This window comes from Tachyglossus aculeatus, chromosome Y4, assembly GCF_015852505.1.
Source record: "Tachyglossus aculeatus isolate mTacAcu1 chromosome Y4, mTacAcu1.pri, whole genome shotgun sequence".
NCBI classification, from domain to species: Eukaryota; Metazoa; Chordata; class Mammalia; order Monotremata; family Tachyglossidae; genus Tachyglossus; species Tachyglossus aculeatus.
Genome location: NC_052096.1, coordinates 13,203,098 through 13,227,031, shown reverse-complemented (window position 1 = coordinate 13,227,031; position 23,934 = coordinate 13,203,098). Strand labels below are relative to the sequence as shown.

At 49.7% G+C, this 23,934-nt stretch overlaps 1 protein-coding gene across 1 annotated transcript in view; it reads left to right on the top strand.

Moving 5' to 3' along the window:
- Positions 1 to 23,934, top strand: part of ARHGEF2 (Rho/Rac guanine nucleotide exchange factor 2) — an 87,735-nt gene that overhangs the window by 7,885 nt on the left and 55,916 nt on the right. The window contains exons 5-8 of the mRNA XM_038768505.1: positions 4,342 to 4,426; positions 8,707 to 8,800; positions 9,005 to 9,044; positions 11,433 to 11,550. Of these exons, the coding sequence (XP_038624433.1) occupies positions 4,342 to 4,426; positions 8,707 to 8,800; positions 9,005 to 9,044; positions 11,433 to 11,550 (337 nt within the window). The remainder of the gene's footprint in view (positions 1 to 4,341; positions 4,427 to 8,706; positions 8,801 to 9,004; positions 9,045 to 11,432; positions 11,551 to 23,934) is intronic.

The following is a 23,934-nucleotide window of genomic DNA, read 5'->3' as shown; positions in this document are numbered from 1 at the left end:
ACCCAACAGTGGGCTCACAGTCTAGAAAGAGCCCGGGCTTTGGAGTCAGAGGTCATGGGTTCCAATCCCGGCTCCGCCACTTGTCCGCTGTGTGACTTTGGGCAAGTCACTTCACTTCTCTAGACTGTGAGTCCACTGTTGGGTAGGGACCGTCTCTATATGTGGACAACTTGGACTTCCCAAGCGCTTAGTCCAGTGCTCTGCACACAGTAAGCGCTCAATAAATACGATTGATTGATTGATTGATTGAACGCGTCTGATCCGATTATCCCGCGTCTACCCCTTGGTCTTGGAGAAGCAGCGTGGCTCCGTGGAGAGGGCCCGGGCTTTGGAGTCAGAGGTCGTGGGTTCAAATCCCGGCTCCGCCACTTGTCAGCTGTGTGAACTTGGACAAGCCGCTTCACTTCCTCTGTGCCTCAGTTGCCTCATTAAGCACTTAGTATGGTGCTCTGCACACAGTAAGCGCTCAATAAATACGATTGATTGATTGATTCTCTAGGCCTCAGTTCCCTCATCTGTCAAATGGGGATGAAGACTGTGAGCCCCCCGTGGGACAACCTGATCACCTTGTAACCTCCCCAGCGCTTAGAACGGTGCTTTGCACATAGTAAGCACTTAATAAATGCCATTATTATTATTATTATTATTATTATTATGAGCCTGGGCTTTGGAGTCACAGGTCATGGGTTCAAATCCTGACTCCGCCAACTGTCAGCTGTGTGACTTTGGGTAAGTCACTTCCCTTCTCTGGGCCTCAGTTCCCTCATCTGTCAAATGGGGATAAAGACCGTGAGCCCCCCCGTGGGACAACCTGATCACCTTGTAACCTCCCCAGCGCTTAGAACAGTGCTTAGACTGTGAGCCCACCTTTTAATCAATCAATCAATCAATCAATCAATCGTATTTATTGAGCGCTTACTATGTGCAGAGCACTGTACTAAGCGCTTGGGAAGTACAAATTGGCAACACATAGAGACAGTCCCTACCCAACAGTGGGCTCACAGTCTAAAAGGGGGAGACAGAGAACAGAACCAAACATACCAACAAAATAAAATAAATAGGATAGAAATGTACAAGTAAAATAAATAAATGAATAAATAAATAAATAAATAAATAAATAAATAAATGAATAAATAAATAGAGTAATATTAGACTTTTAGACTGTGAGCCCACTGTTGGGTAGGGACTGTCTCTATATGTTGCCAACTTGTACTTCCCAAGCGCTTAGTCCAGTGCTCTGCACACAGTAAGCGCTCAATAAATACGATTGATGACGATAGTAAGCGCTTAATAAATGCCATCATTATTTATTTTATGATTTCTTTGGCTTGGCTCCCCGCAGGGCAGTGGCCGCTGGACACCAGCAGGGGGCGCCGTGGCCCACGTCCCGAGGAGGTGGGACCTTAGGGTGGGGGCGGATTCATTCATTCATTCATTCATTCATTCACTCATTCAATCATATTTATTGAGCGCTTACTGTGTGCAGAGCACTGTACTAAGCGCTTGGAAAGTCCAAGTTGGCAACATCTAGAGACGGTCCCTGCCCAACAACGGGCTCACAGTCTAGAAGGGGGGAGACGGACGACAAAACAAGTAGGCATCAGTAGCATCAAAATAGATAAATAATACTATTAATGGCATTTATTAAGCGCTTACTACGTGCCAAGCACTGTTCTAAGCGCTGGGGAGGTTACAAGGTGATCAGGTTGTCCCACGGGGGGCTCACAGTCTTCATCCCCATTTTCCAGATGAGGTCACTGAGGCCCATAGAATAATAATAATGTTGGTATTTGTTAAGCGCTTACTATGTGCAAAGCACTGTTCTAAGCTCTGGGGAGGTTACAAGGTGATCAGGTTGACCCACGGGGGGCTCACAGCCTTCATCCCCATTTTCCAGATGAGGTCACTGAGGCACAGAGAAGTGAAGTGACTTGCCCAAAGTCACACAGCTCACAAGTGGTGGAGCCGGGATTTGAACCCATGACTTCTGACTCCAAAGCCCGGGCTCTTTCCACTGAGCCACGCTGCTTCTCAAGCTAAGTGACTGCCCCAAAGTCACCCAGCTGACAATTGGCAGAGTCGGGATTTGAACCCATGACCTCTGACTCCAAAGCCCGGGCTCTTTCCTCTGAGCCACACCGCTTATAAATAGGATTATAACTATATACACATCATTAAAATAGATAAATATATATATGTACAGATAGACACAAGTGCTGTGGGGCGGGGAAGGGGTAATAATAATGGCATTTATTAAGTGCTTACTATGTGCAAAGCACTGTTCTAAGCGCTGGGGAGGTTACAAAGTGATCAGGTTGTCCCATGGGGGGCTCACAGTCTTCATCCCCATTTTACAGATGAGGTCACTGAGGCACAGAGAAGCTAAGTGACTGCCCCAAAGTCACCCAGCTGACAATTGGCAGAGTCGGGATTTGAACCCATGACCTCTGACTCCAAAGCCCGGGCTCTTTCCTCTGAGCCACACCGCTTATAAATAGAATTATAACTATATACACATCATTAAAATAAATAGAGTAATATATATATATGTACAGATAGACACAAGTGCTGTGGGGCGGGGAAGGGGTAATAATAATGGCATTTATTAAGTGCTTACTATGTGCAAAGCACTGTTCTAAGCGCTGGGGAGGTTACAAGGTGATCAGATTGTCCCACGGGGGGCTCACAGTCTTCATCCCCATTTTACAGATGAGGTCACTGAGGCCCAGAGAAGCTGACTGGCCCAAAGCCACACAGCTGACAATTGGTAGAGCCGGAATTTGAACCCATGACCTCTGACTCCAAAGCCCGGGCTGTTCCCACTGAGCCCCGCTGCTTATAGAATGATAACTATATATACATCATTAAAATAAATAGAGTAATATACATGTAGAGAAGCAGCATGGCTCAGTGGAATGAGCCCGGGCTTTGGAGTCAATCAATCAATCAATCAATCAATCATATTTATTGAGCGCTTACTGTGTGCAGAGCACTGTACTAAGCGCTTGGGAAGTCCAAGTTGGCAACATATAGAGACAGTCCCTACCCAACAGTGGGCTCACAGTCTAGAAGGGGGAGACAGAGGACAAAACCAAACATACTAACAAAATAAAATCAATAGAATAGATATGTACAAGTAAGATAAATAAATAGAGTAATAAATATGTACAAACATAAATACATATATACAGGTGCTGTGGGGTTCAAATCCCGGCTCTGCCAATTGTCAGCTGGGTGACTTTGGGCAAGTCACTTCACTTCTCTGGGCCTCAGTTCTCTCATCTGTAAAATGGGGATTAAGATTGTGAGCCCCCCGTGGGACAACCTGATCACCTTGTAACCTCCCCAGCGCTTAGGACAGTGCTTCGCACCTAGTGAGCGCTTAATAAATGCCATTATTATTATTATTATTATTAAGTGCTGTGGGGCGGGGAAGGGGTAGGTGGGGGCGATGGGGAGGGGAGGAGGAGCAGAGGAAAAGGGGGGCTCAGTGTGGGAAGGCCTCCTGGAGGAGGTGAGCTCTCAGTAGGGCTTTGAAGTAAGCGCTCAATAAAAACGATTGATTGATTGATTCATCGATTGATTTTACTTGTACCTATCTATTCTATTTATTTTATTTTGTTAGTATGTTTGGTTTTGTTCTCTGTCTCCCCCTTTTAGACTGTGAGCCCACTGTTGGGTAGGGACTGTCTCTATATGTTGCCAACTTGGACTTCCCAAGCGCTTAGTACAGTGCTCTGCACAAAGTAAGTGCTCAATAAATACGATTGATTGATTGATTGATTGAAGGGAGGAAGAGAGCTAGCTTGGCGGATGGGCAGAGGGAGGGCATTCCGGGCCAGAGGTAGGACGTGGGCCGGGGGTCAATCAATCAATCAATCAATCGTATTTATTGAGCGCTTACTGTGTGCACAGCACTGTACTAAGCGCTTGGGAAGTCCAAGTTGGCAACGTTTAGAGACAGTCCCTACCCAACAGTGGGCTCACAGTCTAAAAGGGGGAGACAGAGAACAAAACCAAACATACTAACAAACTGAAATAAATAGAATAGATAGGTACAAGTAAAATAGAGTAATAAATATGTACAAACATAGATACAGGTGCTGTGGGGAAGGGAAGGAGGTAAGATGGGGGGGATGGCGAGGGGGAGAGGAAGGAAGGGGCTCAGTGTGGGAAGGCCTCCTGGAGGAGGTGAGCTCTCAGTAGGGCTTTGAAGGGAGGAAGAGAGCTAGTTTGGCGGAGGGGCAGAGGGAGGACATGGGCCGGGGGTCGACGGCGGGACGGGCGAGAGCGAGGCCCGGTGAGGAGGTGGCTGACCGGTGGGGTGGGGGGCTGTTTCAGGTCCGGCCTGGAGCTCCGAGACCCCCAACACCTGGCTCTGCTGGACAGTCAAGAGGAGGTGCAGACACTGGCAGCCCCCTACATGGTACGCTCCCCTCTCCCCCTTACCCCACCTCCAAATAATTATGGTAGTCCTTATGGTCCTCCCCCTTTTAGACTGTGAGCCCACCGTTGGGTAGGGACTGTCTCTAGATGTTGCCAACTTGGACTTCCTAAGCGCTTAGTCCAGTGCCCTGCACACAGTAAGCGCTCAATAAATACGATTGAATGAATGAATGAATAGAAGGGGGAGACACAACAGAACAGAACAGAACAGAACTTTGTGTCTCTGGGCTTCTGCATCTCTGTCTCTAGGCATCTATATCTCTCTGCCTCTGGGCAGGTTTTGTGTCTCTGTGCCTCTACATCTCTCTGTCTGTGGGCACGTTTTGTGTCTCTGGGCTTCTGCATCTCTCTGTCTCTAGGCTTCGGCATCTCTCTGCCTCTGGGCAGGTTTTGTGTCTCTGGGCCTCTACATCTCTCTGTCTGTGGGCAGGTTTTGTGTCTCTGGGCTTCTGCATCTCTCTGTCTCTAGGCTTCTACATCTCTCTGCCTCTGGGCAGGTTTTGTGTCTCTGTGCCTCTACATCTCTCTGTCTGTGGGCACGTTTTGTGTCTCTGGGCTTCTGCATCTCTCTGTCTCTAGGCTTCGGCATCTCTCTGCCTCTGGGCAGGTTTTGTGTCTCTGGGCCTCTACATCTCTCTGTCTGTGGGCAGGTTTTGTGCCTCTGGGCTTCTGCATCTCTCTGTCTCTAGGCTTCTACATCTCTCTGCCTCTGGGCAGGTTTTGTGTCTCTGGGCCTCTACATCTCTCTGTCTGTGGGCAGGTGTTGTGTCTCTGGGCTTCTGCATCTCTCTGTCTCTAGGCTTCTGCATCTCTCTGCCTCTGGGCAGGTTTTGTGTCTCTGTGCCTCTACATCTCTCTGTCTGTGGGCAGGTTTTGTGTCTCTGGGCTTCTGCATCTCTCTGTCTCTAGGCTTCTGCATCTCTCTGCCTCTGGGCAGTCTCTGTGTCTCTGGGCCTCTACATCTCTCTGTCTGTGGGCAGGTTTTGTGTCTCTGGGCTTCTGCATCTCTCTGTCTCTAGGCTTCTGCATCTCTCTGCCTCTGGGCAGGTTTTGTGTCTCTGGGCCTCTACATCTCTCTGTCTGTGGGCAGGTTTTGTGTCTCTGGGCTTCTGCATCTCTCTGTCTCTAGGCTTCTGCATCTCTCTGCCTCTGGGCAGTCTCTGTGTCTCTGGGCCTCTACATCTCTCTGTCTGTGGGCAGGTTTTGTGCCTCTGGGCTTCTGTATCTCTCTGTCTCTAGGCTTCTGCATCTCTCTGCCTCTGGGCAGTCTCTGGGCCTCTACATCTCTCTGTCTGTGGGCAGGTTTTGTGTCTCTGGGCTTCTGCATCTCTCTGTCTCTAGGCTTCTGCATCTGTCTGCCTCTGGGCAGGTTTTGTGTCTCTGGGCCTCTACATCTCTCTGTCTGTGGGCACGTTTTGTGTCCCTGGGCTTCTGCATCTCTCTGTCTCTAGGCTTCTGCATCTCTCTGCCTCTGGGCAGTCTCTGGGCCTCTACATCTCTCTGTCTGTGGGCGGGTTTTGTGTCTCTGGGCTTCTACATCTCTCTGTCTCTAGGCTTCTACATCTCTCTGCCTCTGGGCAGGCTTTGTGTCTCTGGGCCTCTACATCTCTCTGTCTGTGGGCACGTTTTGTGTCTCTGGGCTTCTGCATCTCTCTGTCTCTAGGCTTCTTCATCTCTCTGCCTCTGGGCAGGTTTGTGTCTCTGGGCCTCTACATCTCTCTGTCTGTGGGCAGGTTTTGTGCCTCTGGGCTTCTGCATCTCTCTGTCTCTAGGCTTCTGCATCTCTCTGCCTCTGGGCAGGTTTTGTGTCTTTGGGCCTCTACATCTCTCTGTCTGTGGGCAGGTTTTGTGCCTCTGGGCTTCTGCATCTCTCTGTCTCTAGGCTTCTGCATCTCTCTGCCTCTGGGCCGGTTTTGTGTCTCTGGGCCTTTACATCTCTCTGTCTGTGGGCAGGTTTTGTGTCTCTGGGCTTCTGCATCTCTCTGTCTCTAGGCTTCTACATCTCTCTGCCTCTGGGCAGGTTTTGTGTCTCTGGGCCCCTACATCTCTCTGTCTGTGGGCAGGCTTTGTGCCCCTGGGCTTCTGCATTTTTCTGTCTCTGGGCTTCTACATCTCTCTGTCTCTAGGCTTCTGCATCTCTCTACCTCTGGGCAGGTTTTGTGTCTCTGGGCCTCTACATCTCTCTGTCTGTGGGCAGGTTTTGTGTCTCTGGGCTTCTGCATCTCTCTGTCTCTAGGCTTCTGCATCTCTCTGCCTCTGGGCAGGTTTTGTGTCTCTGAGCCTCTACATCTCTCTGTCTGTGGGCAGGTTTTATGTCTCTGGGCTTCTGCATCTCTCTGTCTCTGGGCTTCTGCATCTCTCTGTCTCTAGGCTTCTGCATCTCTCTGCCTCTGGGCAGGTTTTGTGTCTCTGGGCTTCTACATCTCTCTGTCTGTGGGCAGGTTTTGTGTCTCTGGGCTTCTGCATCTCTCTGTCTCTAGGCTTCGGCATCTCTCTGCCTCTGGGCAGGTTTTGTGTCTCTGGGCCTCTACATCTCTCTGTCTGTGGGCAGGTTTTGTGCCTCTGGGCTTCTGCATCTCTCTGTCTCTAGGCTTCTGCATCTTTCTGCCTCTGGGCCGTTTTTGTGTCTCTGGGCCTCTACATCTCTCTCTCTGTGGACAGTTTTTGTGTCTCTGGGCTTCTGCATTTCTCTGTCTCTAGGCTTCTGCATCTCTCTGCCTCTGGGCAGGTTTTGTGTCTCTGGGCCTCTACATCTCTCTGTCTGTGGGCAGGTTTTGTGTCTCTGGGCTTCTGCATCTCTCTGTCTCTGGACTTCTGCATCTCTCTGTCTCTAGGCTTCTGCATCTCTCTGCCTCTGGGCAGGTTTTGTGTCTCTGGGCCTCTACATCTCTCTGTCTGTGGGCAGGTTTTGTGTCTCTGGGCTTCTGCATCTCTCTGTCTCTAGGCTTCTGCATCTCTCTGCCTCTGGGTAGGTTTTGTGTCTCTGTGCCTCTACATCTCTCTGTCTGTGGGCAGATTTTGTGTCTCTGGGCTTCTGCATCTCTCTGTCTCTAGGCTTCTGCATCTCTCTGCCTCTGTGCAGGTTTTGCGTCTCTGGGCCTCTACATCTCTCTGTCTGTGGGCAGGTGTTGTGTCTCTGGGCTTCTGCATCTCTCTGTCTCTAGGCTTCTGCATCTCTCTGCCTCTGGGCCGGTTTTGTGTCTCTGGGCCTCTACATCTCTCTGTCTGTGGGCAGGTTTTGTGTCTCTGGGCTTCTGCATCTCTCCGTCTCTAGGCTTCTACATCTCTCTGCCTCTGGGCAGGTTTTGTGTCTCTCTGCCTCTACATCTCTCTGTCTGTGGGCAGGTTTTGTGCCTCTGGGCTTCTGCATCTCTCTGTCTCTAGGCTTCGGCATCTCTCTGCCTCTGGGCAGGTTTTGTGTCTCTGTGCCTCTACATCTCTCTGTCTGTGGGCACATTTTGTGTCTCTGGGCTTCTGCATCTCTCTGTCTCTAGGCTTCTACATCTCTCTGCCTCTGGGAAGGTTTTGTGTCTCTGGGCCTCTAAATCTCTCTGTCTGTGGGCAGGTTTTGTGTCTCTGGGCTTCTGCATCTCTCTGTCTCTGGGCTTCTGCATCTCTCTGTCTCTAGGCTTCTGCATCTCTCTGCTTCCGGGAAAGTTTTGTGTCTCTGGGCCTCTACATCTCTCTGTCTGTGGAAAGGTTTTGTGTCTCTGGGCTTCTGCATCTCTCTGTCTCTAGGCTTCTGTATCTCTCTACCTCTGGGCAGGTTTAGTGTCTCTGGGCTTCTACATCTCTCTGTCTGTGGGCAGGTTTTGTGTCTCTGGGCTTCTGCATCTCTCTGTCTCTAGGCTTCTGCAGCTCTCTGCCTCTGGGCAGGTTTTGTGTCTCTGGACCTCTACATCTCTCTGTCTGTGGGCAGGTTTAGTGTCTCTGGGCTTCTGCATCTCTCTGTCTCTAGGCTTCTGCATCTCTGCCTCTGGGCAGGTTTTGTGTCTCTGTGCCTCTACATCTCTCTGTCTGTGGGCAGGTTTTGTGTCTCTGGGCTTCTGCATCTCTCTGTCTCTAGGCTCCTACATCTCTCTGCCTCTGAGCAGGTTTCGTGTCTCTGTTTCCTCTGCATCTCCTTGTCTCTGGGCCCGCTTTGTGCCCGTCTCTGTTTTTCTCTGTTTTTACACAAGCAGGAGGCCGGACCCCGGGGGAGCGGGCGTGGGGGGCGGTCTGTCCGTGTGTCCATCCCTGACCGGACTGGGGTCTTTGCAGGCGCAGGGCTCCTGCCCCCGGCCCCATCCCGGGGGTCTCCTGTGTAAATCCATCTCCATGACCTGCATCAATGAGGATGGCTCCGGCTCCCAAGGTGAGTGTGAGCGCGTGCGTGGCTCGGGAATCAATCAGTCGTATTGATTGAGCGCTTACTGTGTGCAGAGCACTGTACTAAGCGCTTGGGAAGTACAAGTTGGCAACATAGCTTGGGAAGGGTCCCCGCTCCCCCACCTCAGGCACCCCCCGCTTCCGTCCCCTCGGCCCCCTCACCGTCCCCCTCCCCAAACTCTGTTCACAGGCATCTCTCTTCGCTCCCCGGGCCTGGGCCTCACCAACGGGTGAGTCTGGGGTTCAGGGGTGCTGGAGGGAGGAGAGGGGTCGACAAATGAATCCTCATCCCGATTCCAGACGAGGATCTCCCGGCACCCCCCGGATGGGGCTGGAGGATTCTGGGAATGCCACCCGACTTGGCCAGAGCGGGCCTCGGTGGTTCTCCGAGGGCGGGAAGACGGGCCTGGGCCGGGGGCCTGTGGGGAGGGATCGGGAGGCCGGAATTGGGGGTGACCAGCGTTGTGGGGAGGGAAGGAGGGAAGCCGGGGTCTCGCCTTGGCTTGCTACGGCGGCGGATGAGATCATAAGCGGGAGGGGGATGATGAAATCCTGGGAAATGGCCTCGCCTGGAGCTGGGCCCAAACAGGACAGGCATTCAGTCATGCGTTCCCTCTTTTAGATTTACTGAGCGCTTGCTGTGTGCAGAGCAGTGTACTGAGCGCTTGGGAGAGGACGAGACGCTAACGGGCGTGCAGCCTATCTGGCCGGCTTGTGGGGCAGCTAGTCCTCGGGGGATTACCGGGGAGGGCTCAAATAAGAGGTCTCCCCTACCCCAGTGAATCCCAGATTGATCTCTCAGGCTCTCTGCACGTCTCTCCCTCCGCCTCTCGCCATCTCTTTTAGACTGCAAGCCCACTGTTGGGCAGGGACCGTCTGTCTATGTTGCCCACTTGGACTTCCCAAGCGCTCAGTCCAGTGCTCTGCACGCAGTAAGCGCTCGATAAATACGATCGATGATGATGATCTCCGTCTCCCTCCGCTTCCCTGCCTGCGTCTCCACGCCTCGGCCTGTCTCTGGCCCGCCTCCGTGTCTCCGGCTGCCACTCTGTGTCTCTCCCCCGTTCTGCCCGTCTCTGATCATCATCATCATCATCAATCGTATTTATTGAGCGCTTACTATGTGCAGAGCACTGTACTAAGCGCTTGGGAAGTACAAATTGGCAACATATAGAGACGGTCCCTGCCCAACAGCGGGCATTCATTCATTCAATCGTATTTATTGAGCGCTTACTGTGTGCAGAGAACTGGACTAAGCGCTCGGGAAGTCCAAGTTGGCAACATATAGAGACGGTCCCTACCCGACAGCGGGCTCACAGTCTAGAAGGGGGAGACGGACAACGAAACAAAACATATAAACCAAATCATCATCAATCGTATTTATTGAGCGCTTACTATGTGCAGAGCACTGGACTAAGCGCTTGGGAAGTACAAATTGGCAACATATAGAGACGGTCCCTACCCAACAGCGGGCATTCATTCATTCAATCGTATTTATTGAGCGCTTACTGTGTGCAGAGAACCGGACTAAGCGCTCGGGAAGTCCAAGTTGGCAACATATAGAGACGGTCCCTACCCGACAGCGGGCTCACGGTCTAGAAGGGGGAGACGGACAACAAAACAAAACATATAAACCAAATCATCATCAATCGTATTTATTGAGCGCTTACTATGTGCAGAGCACTGGACTAAGCGCTTGGGAAGTACAAATTGGCAACATATAGAGATGGTCCCTACCCAACAGCGGGCATTCATTCACTCAATCGTATTTATTGAGCGCTTACTGTGTGCAGAGAACCGGACTAAGCGCTTGGGAAGTCCAAGTTGGCAACATATAGAGACGGTCCCTACCCGACAGCGGGCTCACGGTCTAGAAGGGGGAGACGGACAACAAAACATATAAACCAAATCATCATCAATCGTATTTATTGAGCGCTGACTATGTGCAGAGCACTGGACTAAGCGCTTGGGAAGTACAAATTGGCAACATATAGAGACGGTCCCTACCCAACAGCGGGCATTCATTCATTCAATCGTATTTATTGAGCGCTTACTGTGTGCAGAGAACCGGACTAAGCGCTCGGGAAGTCCAAGTTGGCAACATATAGAGACGGTCCCTACCCGACAGCGGGCTCACAGTCTAGAAGGGGGAGACGGACAACAAAACATATAAACCAAATCATCATCAATCGTATTTATTGAGCGCTTACTATGTGCAGAGCACTGGACTAAGCGCTTGGGAAGTACAAATTGGCAACATATAGAGACGGTCCCTACCCAACAGCGGGCATTCATTCATTCAATCGTATTTATTGAGCGCTTACTGTGTGCAGAGAACCGGACTAAGCGCTTGGGAAGTCCAAGTTGGCAACATATAGAGACGGTCCCTACCCGACGGCGGGCTCACGGTCTAGAAGGGGGAGACGGACAACAAAACATATAAACCAAATCATCATCAATCGTATTTATTGAGCGCTTACTATGTGCAGAGCACTGGACTAAGCGCTTGGGAAGTACAAATTGATCCCTCGCCCCGCCGGCGTCTCCCTCATTCTCTGCCGTCTCTTGACGCGCCGCTCTCCGTCTCTGTGTCGTCCCCCCGTCCTCCTCCCCGGCAGGTTTTGGGGCGGCAGCTGCGGAAGACTGGACGTGGGCCTGGCCGGGTGGCGTTCAGCAGGGGCCGGAGGCCTGGTCAGGACGGTCAGCCTCATCCTGAAGAGGAAAGGGCAGGCCAAGGTAGGAGCGGGGACGTCGCCCACCCTCTTGGAGAACGCTCCTCCCCTCTGGCTGGTCTTCTCAGTGGAAAGAGCCCAGGCTTTGGAGTCAGAGGTCACGGGTTCAAATCCCGGCTCCACCGACGGTCAGCTGTGGGGCTTCGGGCGAGTCGCTTCACTTCTCTGGGCCTCAGTGACCTCATCCGGAAAACGAGGATGAAAACTGGGAGCCCCCCGTGGGCCAACCCGATCACCTTGTAACCTCCCCAGCGCTTAGAACGGTGCTTTGCACATGGTAAGCGCTTAATCATCATCATCAGTCGTATTTAGTGAGCGCTTACTGGAGCACTGGACTAAGCGCTTGGGAAGTCCAAAGTGGCAACATCTAGAGACAGTCCCTACCCAACGGCGGGCTCGCAGTCTAAAAGGGGGAGACAGAGAACAAAACCAAACGTACTCACGAAATAAAATAAATAGAATAGATATGTACAAGCAAAATAAATAAATAAATAAATAGAGTAATAAATATGTCACGTATTTGTTAAATATGTTATAGAATCACCTCCTATTAATAAATGCCATCATTATTATTATTATTCTTCATTCATTCATTCGATCGTATTTATTGAGCGCTTACTGTGTGCAGAGCACTGGACTAAGCGCTTGGGAAGTCCAAGTCGGCAACATAGAGAGACGGTCCCTACCCAACAGGGGTCTCACAGGCTAGAAGGGGGAGACAGACAACAAAACAACACGTATTAACAAAATAAAATAAATAGAATAAATATGTGCAAATGAAATAGAGTAATAAATCTGTACAAATATATGTATACATACATATATACATAGATATATACACATATTCATTCATTCAATCGTATTTATTGAGCGCTAACTGTGTGCTAAGCGCTTGGGAAGTCCAAGTTGGCAACATCGAGAGACGGATGGAGACCCTACCTCATCTGTAAAATGGGGATTAAGATTATGAGCCCTCTGTGGGACAACCTGATCACCTTGTAACTTCCCCAGCGCTTAGAACAGTGCTTTGCACATAGTAAGTGCTTAATAAATGCCATTATTATTATTATTATTTGTTAAGCGCTTACTATGTGCCAAGCACTGTTCTAAGCGCTGGGGGAGATACAAAGTCATCAGGTTGTCTCAGGTGGGGCTCACAGTCTTCATACGGGAAGCAACGTGGCTCAGTGGAAAGAGCCCGGGCTTTGGAGTCAGAGGCCGTGGGTTCAAATCCCGCCTCCGCCACTTGTCAGCTGGGTGCCTTTGGGCAAGCCACTTCACTTCTCTGGGCCTCAGTTCCCTCATCTGGAAAATGGGGATGAAGACTGTGAGCCCCTCGTGGGACAACCTGATCACCTTGTATCTCCCCCAGCGCTTAGAACTAGTGCTTGGCACATAGGAAGCGCTTAGTTATTATGATTATTATTATCCCCATTTTCCAGACGAGGTGACTGAGGCCCAGGGAAGTGAAGTGACTTGCCCAGAGTCACGTAGCTGATTAATGGCGGGGTCGGGATTAGAACCCACAACCTCTGACTCCCAAGCCTTTCTTTCCTCCTCCTCCTCCACGGTGGTATTTATTGAGCGCCGACTGGGCGCAGAACACTATACTGGGGGCCTGCCTGGGATAATCCACTACAAGGGAGTTGACAGCCCCGTTCCCTGCCCGCAGGGAGTTTACAGTTTAGAGGGGGAGGCCGGTGTGAAAATAACGATGGCTAATAATAATAATTATTATTAAATAATAATTTAAATATAAATAATGAAAATAATAATGACCCAACTGCCAGGGGGGCTGAGGCTGAGATAAATACCTCCCCTCTCCGAGGCCGCTCCCACCACTCACCCGCTGTGCATAATAATGATGGCATTTGTTAATAATAATAATAATAATAATAATAATGGCATTTGTTAAGTGCTTACTATGTGCCAAGCACTGTTCTAAGCACTGGGGGGGATGCAAGGTGATCAGGTTGTCCCACGTGGGGCTCACAGTCAATCCCCATTATCCAGATGAGGTCACTGAGGCCCAGAGAAGTGAAATGACTTACCCAAGGTCACACAGCAGATGTGTGGCGGAGCCGGGATTCGAACCCATGACCTCTAACGACGCCAAAGCCCAGGCTCTTTCCACTGAGCCACACTGCTTCTCTGTTAAGCGCTTACTATGTGCCAAGCACTGTTCTAAGCGCTGGGGAGGTTACAGGGTGATCGGGCTGTCCCACGTGGGGCTCACAGTCTTAATCCCCATTTTACAGATGAGGGGACTGAGGCCCAGAGAAGTGAAGTGACTTGCCCAAAGTCACACAGCTGACAATTGGCGGAGTGGGGATTTGAACCCACGACCTCTGACTCCAAAGCCCGGGCTCTTTCCACTGAGCCACGCTGCTTCTCTGTTAAGCGCTTACCATGTGCCAAGCACTGTTCTAAGCGCTGGGGGGGATACAAGGTGATCAGGTTGTCCCACGGGGGGCTCACAGTCAATCCCCATTTTCCAGACGAGGTCACTGAGGCTCAGAGAAGTGAAGTGACTTGCCCGAGGTCACACAGCAGACGTGTGGCGGAGCCGGGATTCGAACCCATGACCTCTGACTCCAAAGCCCGGGCTCTTTCCACTGAGCCACGCTGCTTCTCTGTTAAGCGCTTACTATGTGCAAAGCACTGTTCTAAGCGCTGATGCATATGTGTGTGTGTGTGTGTGGTGGGGGGATTTGGCACCGACCCAAATAACAAATAACAAATAGACTGTGAGCCCACCGTTGGGTAGGGACTGTCTCTATATGTTGCCAATTTGTACTTCCCAAGCGCTTAGTACAGTGCTCTGCACACAGTAAGTGCTCAATAAATACGATTGATGATGATGATGACCCCCCACATCCCCCCTCCCCAGCGCTGGAGCCTTATTCCTACAGTCCTGATTTTTTCATTAATACTGATAATAATGATGGGATTTGTTAAGCACTCACTCTGTGCCAAGCACTGTTAATTTATTTATAATGGCATTTATTAAGCGCTTACTATGTGCAAAGCACTGTTCTAAGCGCTGGCGAGGTTACAAGGTGATCGGGTTGTCGGGTTGTCCCACGGGGGGCTCACAGTCTTAATCCCCATTTTACAGATGAGGGAACTGAGGCCCAGAGAAGTGAAGTGACTTGCCCAAAGTCACAGAGCTGACAATTGGTGGAGTGGGGATTTGAACCCACGACCTCTGACTCCAAAGCCCAGGCTCTTTCCACGGAGCCACGCTGCTTCTCTAATTAATTAATGATGGCGTTTATTAAGCTCTTACTGTGTGCGAAGCACTGTTCTAAGCGCTGGGGAGGTTACAAGGTGATCAGGTTGGCCCACGGGGGGCTCACAGTCTTCATCCCCATTTTCCAGATGAGGGAACTGAGGCCCAGAGAAGTGAAGTGACTTGCCCAAAGTCACACAGCTGACAATTGGCGGAGCCGGGATTTGAACCCATGACCTCTGACTCCAGAGCCCGGGCTCTTTCCACTGAGCTACGCTGCTTCTCTGTTCTAAGCGCTGGGAGAGATCACGGTCTCCATCCCCATTTGACAGAGGAGGGAACTGAGGCCCAGAGAAGTGACTTGCCCAAAGTCACACAACATAATGGCATTTGTTATGCGCTTACTATGTGCCAAGCACTGTTCTAAGCGCTGGAGGAGATCCAAGGTGATCAGGTTGTCCCCCGTGGGGCTCCTGGTCTCCATCCCCATTTTCCAGATGAGGGAACTGAGGCCCAGAGAAGTGAACTGAAAGTCACCCCGCTGACAATTGGCGGAGTCGGGATTTGAACCCACAACAATGATAATAATATATTAAGCGCTTACTATGTGCAAAGCACTGTTCTAAGCGCTGGGGAGGTTACAAGGTAATCAGATTGTCCCACGGGGGGCTCCCGGTCTTCATCCCCATTTTCCAGATGAGGGAACTGAGGCCCAGAGAAGTGAACTGAAAGTCACCCCGCTGACAATTGGTGGAGTCGGGATTTGAACCCATAATAATAATAATAATAATAATAATAATAATAATAATAATAATAATAATAGCATTTATTAAGCACTTACTATGTGCAAAGCACTGTTCTAAGCGCTGGGGAGGTTACAAGGTAATCAGATTGTCCCACGGGGGGCTCCCAGTCTTCATCCCCATTTGACAGATGAGGGAACTGAGGCCCAGAGAAGTGAACTGAAAGTCACCCCGCTGACGATTGGCGGAGTCGGGATTTGAACCCACAACAATGATAATAATATATTAAGCGCTTACTATGTGCAAAGCACTGTTCTAAGCGCTGGGGAGGTTACAAGGTAATCAGGCGGGATGGGGAGGGGGCTGTGGCATTTGGGTTGGCGCTCCAGGCGGGGCGGGCACAGAGTTATTCTGGGCCTGGGAGTGCGAGCTAAGATTTTTATAGCCGCAAATCCACAGTCTGTGACACACGGTTGGGGGGGGACAGTGTGTGTGTGTGTGTGTGTGTGTGTGTGTGTGTGTCTGTGTGTCTGTGTGTGTCTGTGTGTGAGGGAGGGGGCTGGGATCCGGGGGGGAGGGTCCGGAGGCCCGGTGGATGGGCAGGGGGAGAGAGGCCGGGGAAGCAGGGCCAAGGGAATACTGATGGAATATCATCATCAATCATATTTATTGAGCGCTTACTATGTCCACAGCACTGTACTAAGCGCTTGGGAAGTCCAAGTTGGCAACCTATAGAGACAGTCCCTACCCAACAGCGGGCTCACAGTCTAAAAGGGGGAGACGGAGAACAAAACCAAACAGACTAACAAAATAAAAGAAATATGGTGATGAGGGCGCTTGTTAAGCGCTTACTATGGGCAAAGCCCTGTTCTAAGCGCTGGGGGACATACAGGGGGATCAGGTTGGCCCCCGTGGGGCTCACGGTCTTCACCCCCATTTTCCAGATGAGGGAACTGAGGCTCAGAGAAACGAAGTGACTTGCCCAAGGTCACACAGCAGACATGTGGCGGAGCCGGGATTCGAACCCATGTAGGGGGGGAGGACTGGTTATATGTACACACACACACACACACACACACACACACACACACACACACACACACAGAGGTATGTGTATACATACATATATACACACATATATCAACATATAACCTCCCCAGCGCTTAGAACAGTGCTTTGCACATAGTAGGCGCTTAATAAATGCCATTATTATTATTAATATATGCCATTATTATTATTATTATTATTATTATTATTCTCTGGGCCTCAGTTCCCTCATCTGTCAAATGGGGATGAAGACTGGGAGCCCCCAGTGGGACAACCTGATCACCTGGTAACTTCCTCAGTACTTAGAACAGTGCTTGGCACTTAGTAAGTGCTTAATCATCATTATTATTATTCTCTGGGCCTCAGTTCCCTCATCTGTAAAATGGGGATGAAGACTGGGAGCCCCAGGGGGGGACCGCCTGATGACCTTATATCACCCCGAGTGCTTGGCACATAGTAACCGCTTAACAAATGCCATCATTATTATTCTCTGAGGCTCAGTTCCCTCATCTGTAAAATGGGGATGAAGACTGGGAGCCCCACAGGGGACAACCTGATCACCTGGTAACTTCCCCAGCGCTTAGAACAGTGCTTGGCACATAGTAAGTGCTTAATCATTATTATTATTGTTATTCTCTGGGCCTCAGTTCCCTCATCTGGAAGATGGGGGTGAAGACTGGGAGCCCCACGGGGGACCGCCTGATGACCTTGTATCCCCCCCAGCGCTTAGAACAGTGCTTCGCACATAGTAAGCGCTTAACAAATACCACCATCATCATTATTACGCTTCTCTGGGCCTCAGTTCCCTCATCTGGAAGATGGGGGTGAAGACTGGGAGGCCCCCGTGGGGCAACCTGATCACCTTGTAACCTCCCCTGCGCTTAGAGCAGTGCTTTGAACGAGTGGTTCAAAGGTTCAATAAATACGATTGATTGATTGATTGATTGATTGCTTTGCGCATCAATCAATCAATCGTATTTATTGAGCGCTTACTGTGTGCACAGCACTGTACTAAGCGCTTGGGAAGTCCAAGTCAGCAACATCTAGAGACAGTCCCTACCCAACAGTGGGCTCACAGTCTAAAAGGGGGAGACAGAGAACACAACCAAACATACTAACAAAATAAAATAAATAGAATAGATATGTACAAGTAAAATAAATAAATAAATAAATAGATTAATAAATATGTACTTACATATATACATATATACAGGTATAGACGGGTATACATAGTAAGTGCTTAATAAATGCCATATAATATTATTATTATAATATCTATTCTATTTATTTTATTTTGTTAGTATGTTTGGTTTTGTTCTCCGTCTCCCCCTTTTAGACTGTGAGCCCACTGGTGGGTGGGGACCGTCTCTCTATGTTGCCCACTTGTACTTCCCAAGCGCTTAGATCAGTGCTCTGCACACAGGAAGCGCTCAATAAATACGATCGACTGATCATCATCATTATTATTATTATTATCATCATTCAGCAGGGGGAGGGTATACATAGTAAGCGCTTAATAAATGCCATCATTATTATTATAGTAAGCGCTTAACACAGCCCACTGTTGGGTAGAGCACGTCTCTCTATGTTGCCAACTTGGACTTCCCGAGCGCTTAGTCCAGTGCTCTGCGCACAGTAAGTGCTCAATAAATACGATTGATTTATTATTATCATTTAGCAGGGGGAGGGCATACATAGTAAGCGCTTAATAAATGCCATCATCATTATTATTATTATTATTATTATAGTAAGCGCTTAACACAGCCCACTGTTGGGTAGGGCCCGTCTCTCTATGTTGCCAACTTGGACTTCCCAAGCGCTTAGTCCAGTGCTCTGTGCACAGTAAGCGCTCAATAAATACGATTGATTGATCATCATTATTATTATCATTCATGATCATCATCATCATCATTATTATTATTATTATCATTCAGCAGGGGGAGGGTATACATAGTAAGCGCTTAATAAATGCCATCATCATTATTATTATTATAGTAAGTGCTTAACACAGCCCACTGTTGGGTAGGGCCCGTCTCTCTATGTTGCCAACTTGGACTTCCCGAGCGCTTAGTCCAGTGCTCTGCGCACAGTAAGCGCTCAATAAATACGATCGATTGATTGAGCATCGTCATTATTGATTGATCATTATTAATATTATTATTATTATTATCATTCAGCAGGGGGAGGGTATACATAGTAAGAACTTAATAAATGCCATCATCATTATTATTATTATAGTAAGCGCTTAACACAGCTCACTGTTGGGTAGGGCCCGTCTCTCTATGTTGCCAACTTGGACTTCCCGAGCGCTTAGTCCAGTGCTCTAAGCACAGTAAGCGCTCAATAAATACGATCGATTGATTGATTAACACAGCCCACTGTTGGGTAGGGGCCGTCCCTCTACGTTGCCAACTTGGACTTCCCGAGCGCTTAGTCATCATCATCATCAATCATCATCAATCGTATTTATTGAGCGCTTACTATGTGCAGAGCACTGTACTAAGCGCTCGGGAAGTCCAAATTGGCAACATCTAGAGACAGTCCCCACCCACCAGTGGGCTCACAGTCTAAAAGGGGGAGACAGAGAACAAAACCAAACACACTAACAAAATAAAATAAATAGTCCGGTGCTCTGCGCACGGTAAGCGCTCAGTAACTACGATCGGTTGATCATCATCATTATTATTAATAATACTAATTATCATCATCAATCGTATTTATTGAGCGCTTACTATGTGCAGAGCACTGTCCTAAGCGCTTGGGAAGTCCAAATTGGCAACATAGAGAGACAGTCCCTACCCACCAGTGGGCTCACAGTCTAAAAGGGGGAGGCAGAGAACAAAACCAAACAGACTAACGAAATAAAATAAATAGTCCGGTGCTCTGCACACGGTAAGCGCTCAGTAACTACGATCGGTTGATCATCATTATTATTAATAATACTAATTATCATCATCAATCGTATTTATTGAGCGCTTACTATGCGCAGAGCACTGTCCTAAGCGCTCGGGAAGTCCAAATTGGCAACATAGAGAGACAGTCCCTACCCACCAGTGGGCTCACAGTCTAAAAGGGGGAGGCAGAGAACAAAACCAAACAGACTAACGAAATAAAATAAATAGGATAGATATGGACAAATAAAATGAAATAATTATATTATAATTATATTCTATTCTAATGATAAGGGGGAGGGGGCTGAGGGACGTGGCCGGCCTGGGGTAACACCCTTTCCCCCACCTCCAGCATCATCCCAACTCCTCCTCTTCCTCCCCTCCCCTCCCCTTTTGGGGGGGGCGGGGCGGGGCTACCAGCCGGGCCGGGTGGCGAGTTGGGGGGCGGGGGGGGGCCACTGTATTTCCTGTCCCCGAGGCGGCCTGGTGCGGGACGGAGGAGCCCCCCCCAGCCCCACTTTTTGGGCCCCTCCCCGGACTATGTCTCGGCTCGAGGCCCTGACCCGAGCGCGGATAGATCGTGGCAAAGAGCAGGCTCTCAAGGTGGGACCCCCCCAACCCCCCCCTTCCCCATTTGAGTGCTATTTATTGAGCGTCTCCCGTGGACTAAGTGCTGGACTGAGCGCTCATCGACAGGAGGGGCGTCGGCCTGGGACACTGAGGGTGGGAACTCTTCGCACCCTGTTAGATGGTAATGATGGCAATTTGCGGAGCGCTTACTATGTGCCAAGCACTGTGCTAAGCGCTGGGGAGGTTGTCCCACTCAACCCCCCACCCCCACCCAAAATTGGGCCCGGCTGGAAAGTTGTTGGGGGGCGGGGAGGGGGACTTTTGGGGTCGCCCCTGGCTTTGTCCCCGCCGGGTGGGCCACTTGGACTTCCCAAGCGCTTACTACAGTGCTTAATTGATTGATTGATTGATTGATTGGTTGGCAGGGTGGGGGGCTTCTTTTGGGGGGCTCGGGAAGGGCCTTTGTGTGGGTCGGGCGGGGGGCGTGACCTTTGCCCTTTCAACGGTTCTTTGTGGGGCGGGGATGGGGGCCACATGGCCCGTTAGGCGGCCTGGCCTGGGGAAACAAAGCGGTCTTGTGGGGGTCTTTTGGGGGTCTTTGGGGGGGTCTTTGGGGTCCGGGTTGGGCGGGGGGCGGCTCCTTGCGTCCCCTGGAGCCCGGCCAGGACCGGCCGGGGCACGGGGGAGGGGAAGGGGAACGGGGATTTTGCTCCCAAACCGCGGAAACTGGGTGCCGCCCTAAGGGGAGGGAGATGGGGGAGGGGGCTGGGGGCCCGGGCCCAGAAGCCAGGCCCCCCCCCCACCCCCCACCCCCCACCGGGCCCGGGTTGCGGTCCCGGGGGGCAGGGGATCCCCCCAAAAAAGGACCCACCCAACAACAAAAACAACCGCCTTTTTTAAACCAGGAGGAGGGGGGCGGACCACTCCCCAATCGTCCAACCCGGAAAACGACCCCCCCACCCCTCATTCATTCATTCATTCACTCATTCATTCATTCCATCTCCCCCTCGTCCCCCTCTTCATTCCCACCGTCTTACCTCCTTCCCTTCCCCAATTAATAATAATAATAATAATAATAATGATCATTCATTCATTCCATCTCCCTCTCGTCCCCCTCTTCATCCCCACCGTCTTACCTCCTTCCCTTCCCCAATCAATCAATAATAATAATAATAATAATGATCATTCATTCATTCCATCTCCCTCTCGTCCCCCTCTTCATTCCCACCGTCTTACCTCCTTCCCTTCCCCAATCAATAATAATAATAATAATCATTCATTCATTCCATCTCCCCCTCGTCCCCCTCTTCATCCCCACCGTTTTACCTCCTTCCCTTCCCCAATCAATCAATAATAATAATAATAATAATAATGATCATTCATTCCATCTCTGTGAGCCCACTGTTGGGTAGGGACTGTCTCTATATGTTGCCAACTTGGACTTCCCAAGCGCTTAGTACAGTGCTCTGCACACAGTAAGCGCTCGATAAATAGGATTGATGATGATGATGATGATCTCCCCCTCGTCCCCCTCTTCATCCCCACCGTCTTACCTCCTTCCCTTCCTCAATCAATCAATAATAATAATAATAATAATAATGATCATTCATTCATTCCATCTCCCCTTCGTCCCCCTCTTCATCCCCACCGTCTTACCTCCTTCCCTTCCCCAATCAATCAATCGATCATAATAATAATGATGATGGCATTTATTAAGCGCTTACTATGTGCAAAGCACTGTTCTAAGCGCTGGGGAATTTACAAGGTGATCAGGTTGGCCCCCGGGGGGCTCACCGTCTTCATCCCCATTTTACAGAGGAGGGAACTGAGGCCCAGAGAAGTGAATCAATCAATCAGTCAATCGTATTTATTGAGCGCGTACTGTGTGCAGAGCACTGGACTAAGCGCTTGGGAAGTACAAGTTGGCAATCAATCAATCAGTCATATTTATTGAGCGCTTACTGTGTGCAGAGCACTGGACTAAGCGCTTGGGAAGTCCAAGTTGGCAACATAGAGAGACGGGCCCGGCCCAACAGTGGGCTCACAGTCTAAAAGGGGGAGACAGAGAACAAAACCAAACATACTAACAAACTAAAACAGCACATGTATATATGTTTGTACATATTTATTACTCTATTTATTTTACTTGTACATATCTATTCTACTTATTTTATTTTGTTAATATGGAAAACAGCACCTGTATATATGTATATATGTTTGTACATATTTATTTTACTTGTACCTATCTATTCTACTTATTTTGTGAGTATGTTTGGTTTTGTTCTCTGTCTCCCCCTTCTAGACTGTGAGCCCGCTGTTGAGTAGGGACTGTCTCTCCATGTGGCCAACTTGTACTTCCCAAGCGCTTAGTCCAGTGCTCTGCACACAGTAAGCGCTCAATAAATACGATTGATGGATTGATTGAGCGCCTACTGTGTGCGGAGCACTGCACTAAGCGCTTGGGCAGTCCCTACCCAACCGAATGGTCCCCCGGAGCCCCCCTCCCAGGGCCTCACTCTCCCCACCCTCCCGGACAAAGGATCGTTCATTCAGTCGCATGCAGAGCACTGTACTAAGCGCTTGGGGAGTCCAAGTTGGCAACATCGAGAGACGGTCCCTGCCCAACAGCGGCCTCACGGTCTAGAAGGGGGAGACAGACAACAAAACAAAACAAATTCACAAAAGAAAATAAGTTGGATAAATCTTTGTCTTCCTCTTGGGGTGTCCGGGGGGTCGACAGCAAGAGGGGGACCCCGGGGAGGGGGCCTCCCCACATGGCCTCCGGACCATGTACATGTACATGTTTGCACATGTTTATTCTATTTATTTTATTTTGTTAATATGTTTTGTTTTGTTCCCTGTCTCCCCCTTCTAGACTGTGAGCCCACTGTTGGGTAGGGACCGTCTCTACATGTATTCCTGTTTCTATGTTTGTACATATTTATTACTCTATTTATTTATTTTACTTGTACATCTCTATTCTATTTATTTCATTTTGTTAATATGTTTGGTTTTGTTGTCTGTCTCCCCCTTCTAGACTGTGAGCCCGCTGTTGGGTAGGGACTGTCTCTCTGTGTTGCCAATTTATACTTCCCAATCAATCAATCAATTGTATTTATTGAGCGCTTACTGTGTGCAGAGCACTGTACTAAGCGCTTGGAAAGTCCAAATTGGCAACATCTAGAGACAGTCCCTACCCAACAGTGGGCTCACAGTCTAAAACGGGGAGACAGAGAACAAAACCAAACTTACTAACAAAATAAAATAAATAGGATAGATATGTACAAGTAAAATAAATAAATAAATAAATAAATAGAGTAATAAATATGTACAAATATATATACATATATACAGGTGCTGTGGGGAAGGGAAGGAGGTAAGATGGGGGGATGGAGAGGGAGACGAGGGGGAGAGGAAGGAAGGGGCTGAGTGTGGGAAGGCCTCCTGGAGGAGGTGAGCTCTCAGCAGGGCCTTGAAGGGAGGAAGAGAGCGAGCTGGGCGGAGGGGCAGAGGGATTGGGGGCATTCCAGGCCCGGGGGAATGGAATTCCCAAGCGCTTAGTCCAGTGCTCTGCACACAGTAAGCGCTCAATAAATAAGATCGAATGAATGAATGAATATATGTTGCCAACTTGTACTTCCCAAGCGCTTAGTCCAGTGCTCTGCACACAGTAAGCGCTCAATAAATACGATTGATTGATTGATTGAGTGATTGACCCCAGGGCCGGCTGGAAGGGGACAGGAGGGAGGACGGGGCTTTGTGGGGATGAGCTTTGTCTGGGGGCCGGTGGGAGGGGGGGACAGTCACGTGGGTGCCCCGCAAAAAATAATAATCATCATAATGATGGCATTTATTAAGCGCTTACTATGTGCAAAGCACTGTTCTAAGCGCCGGGGAGGTTACAA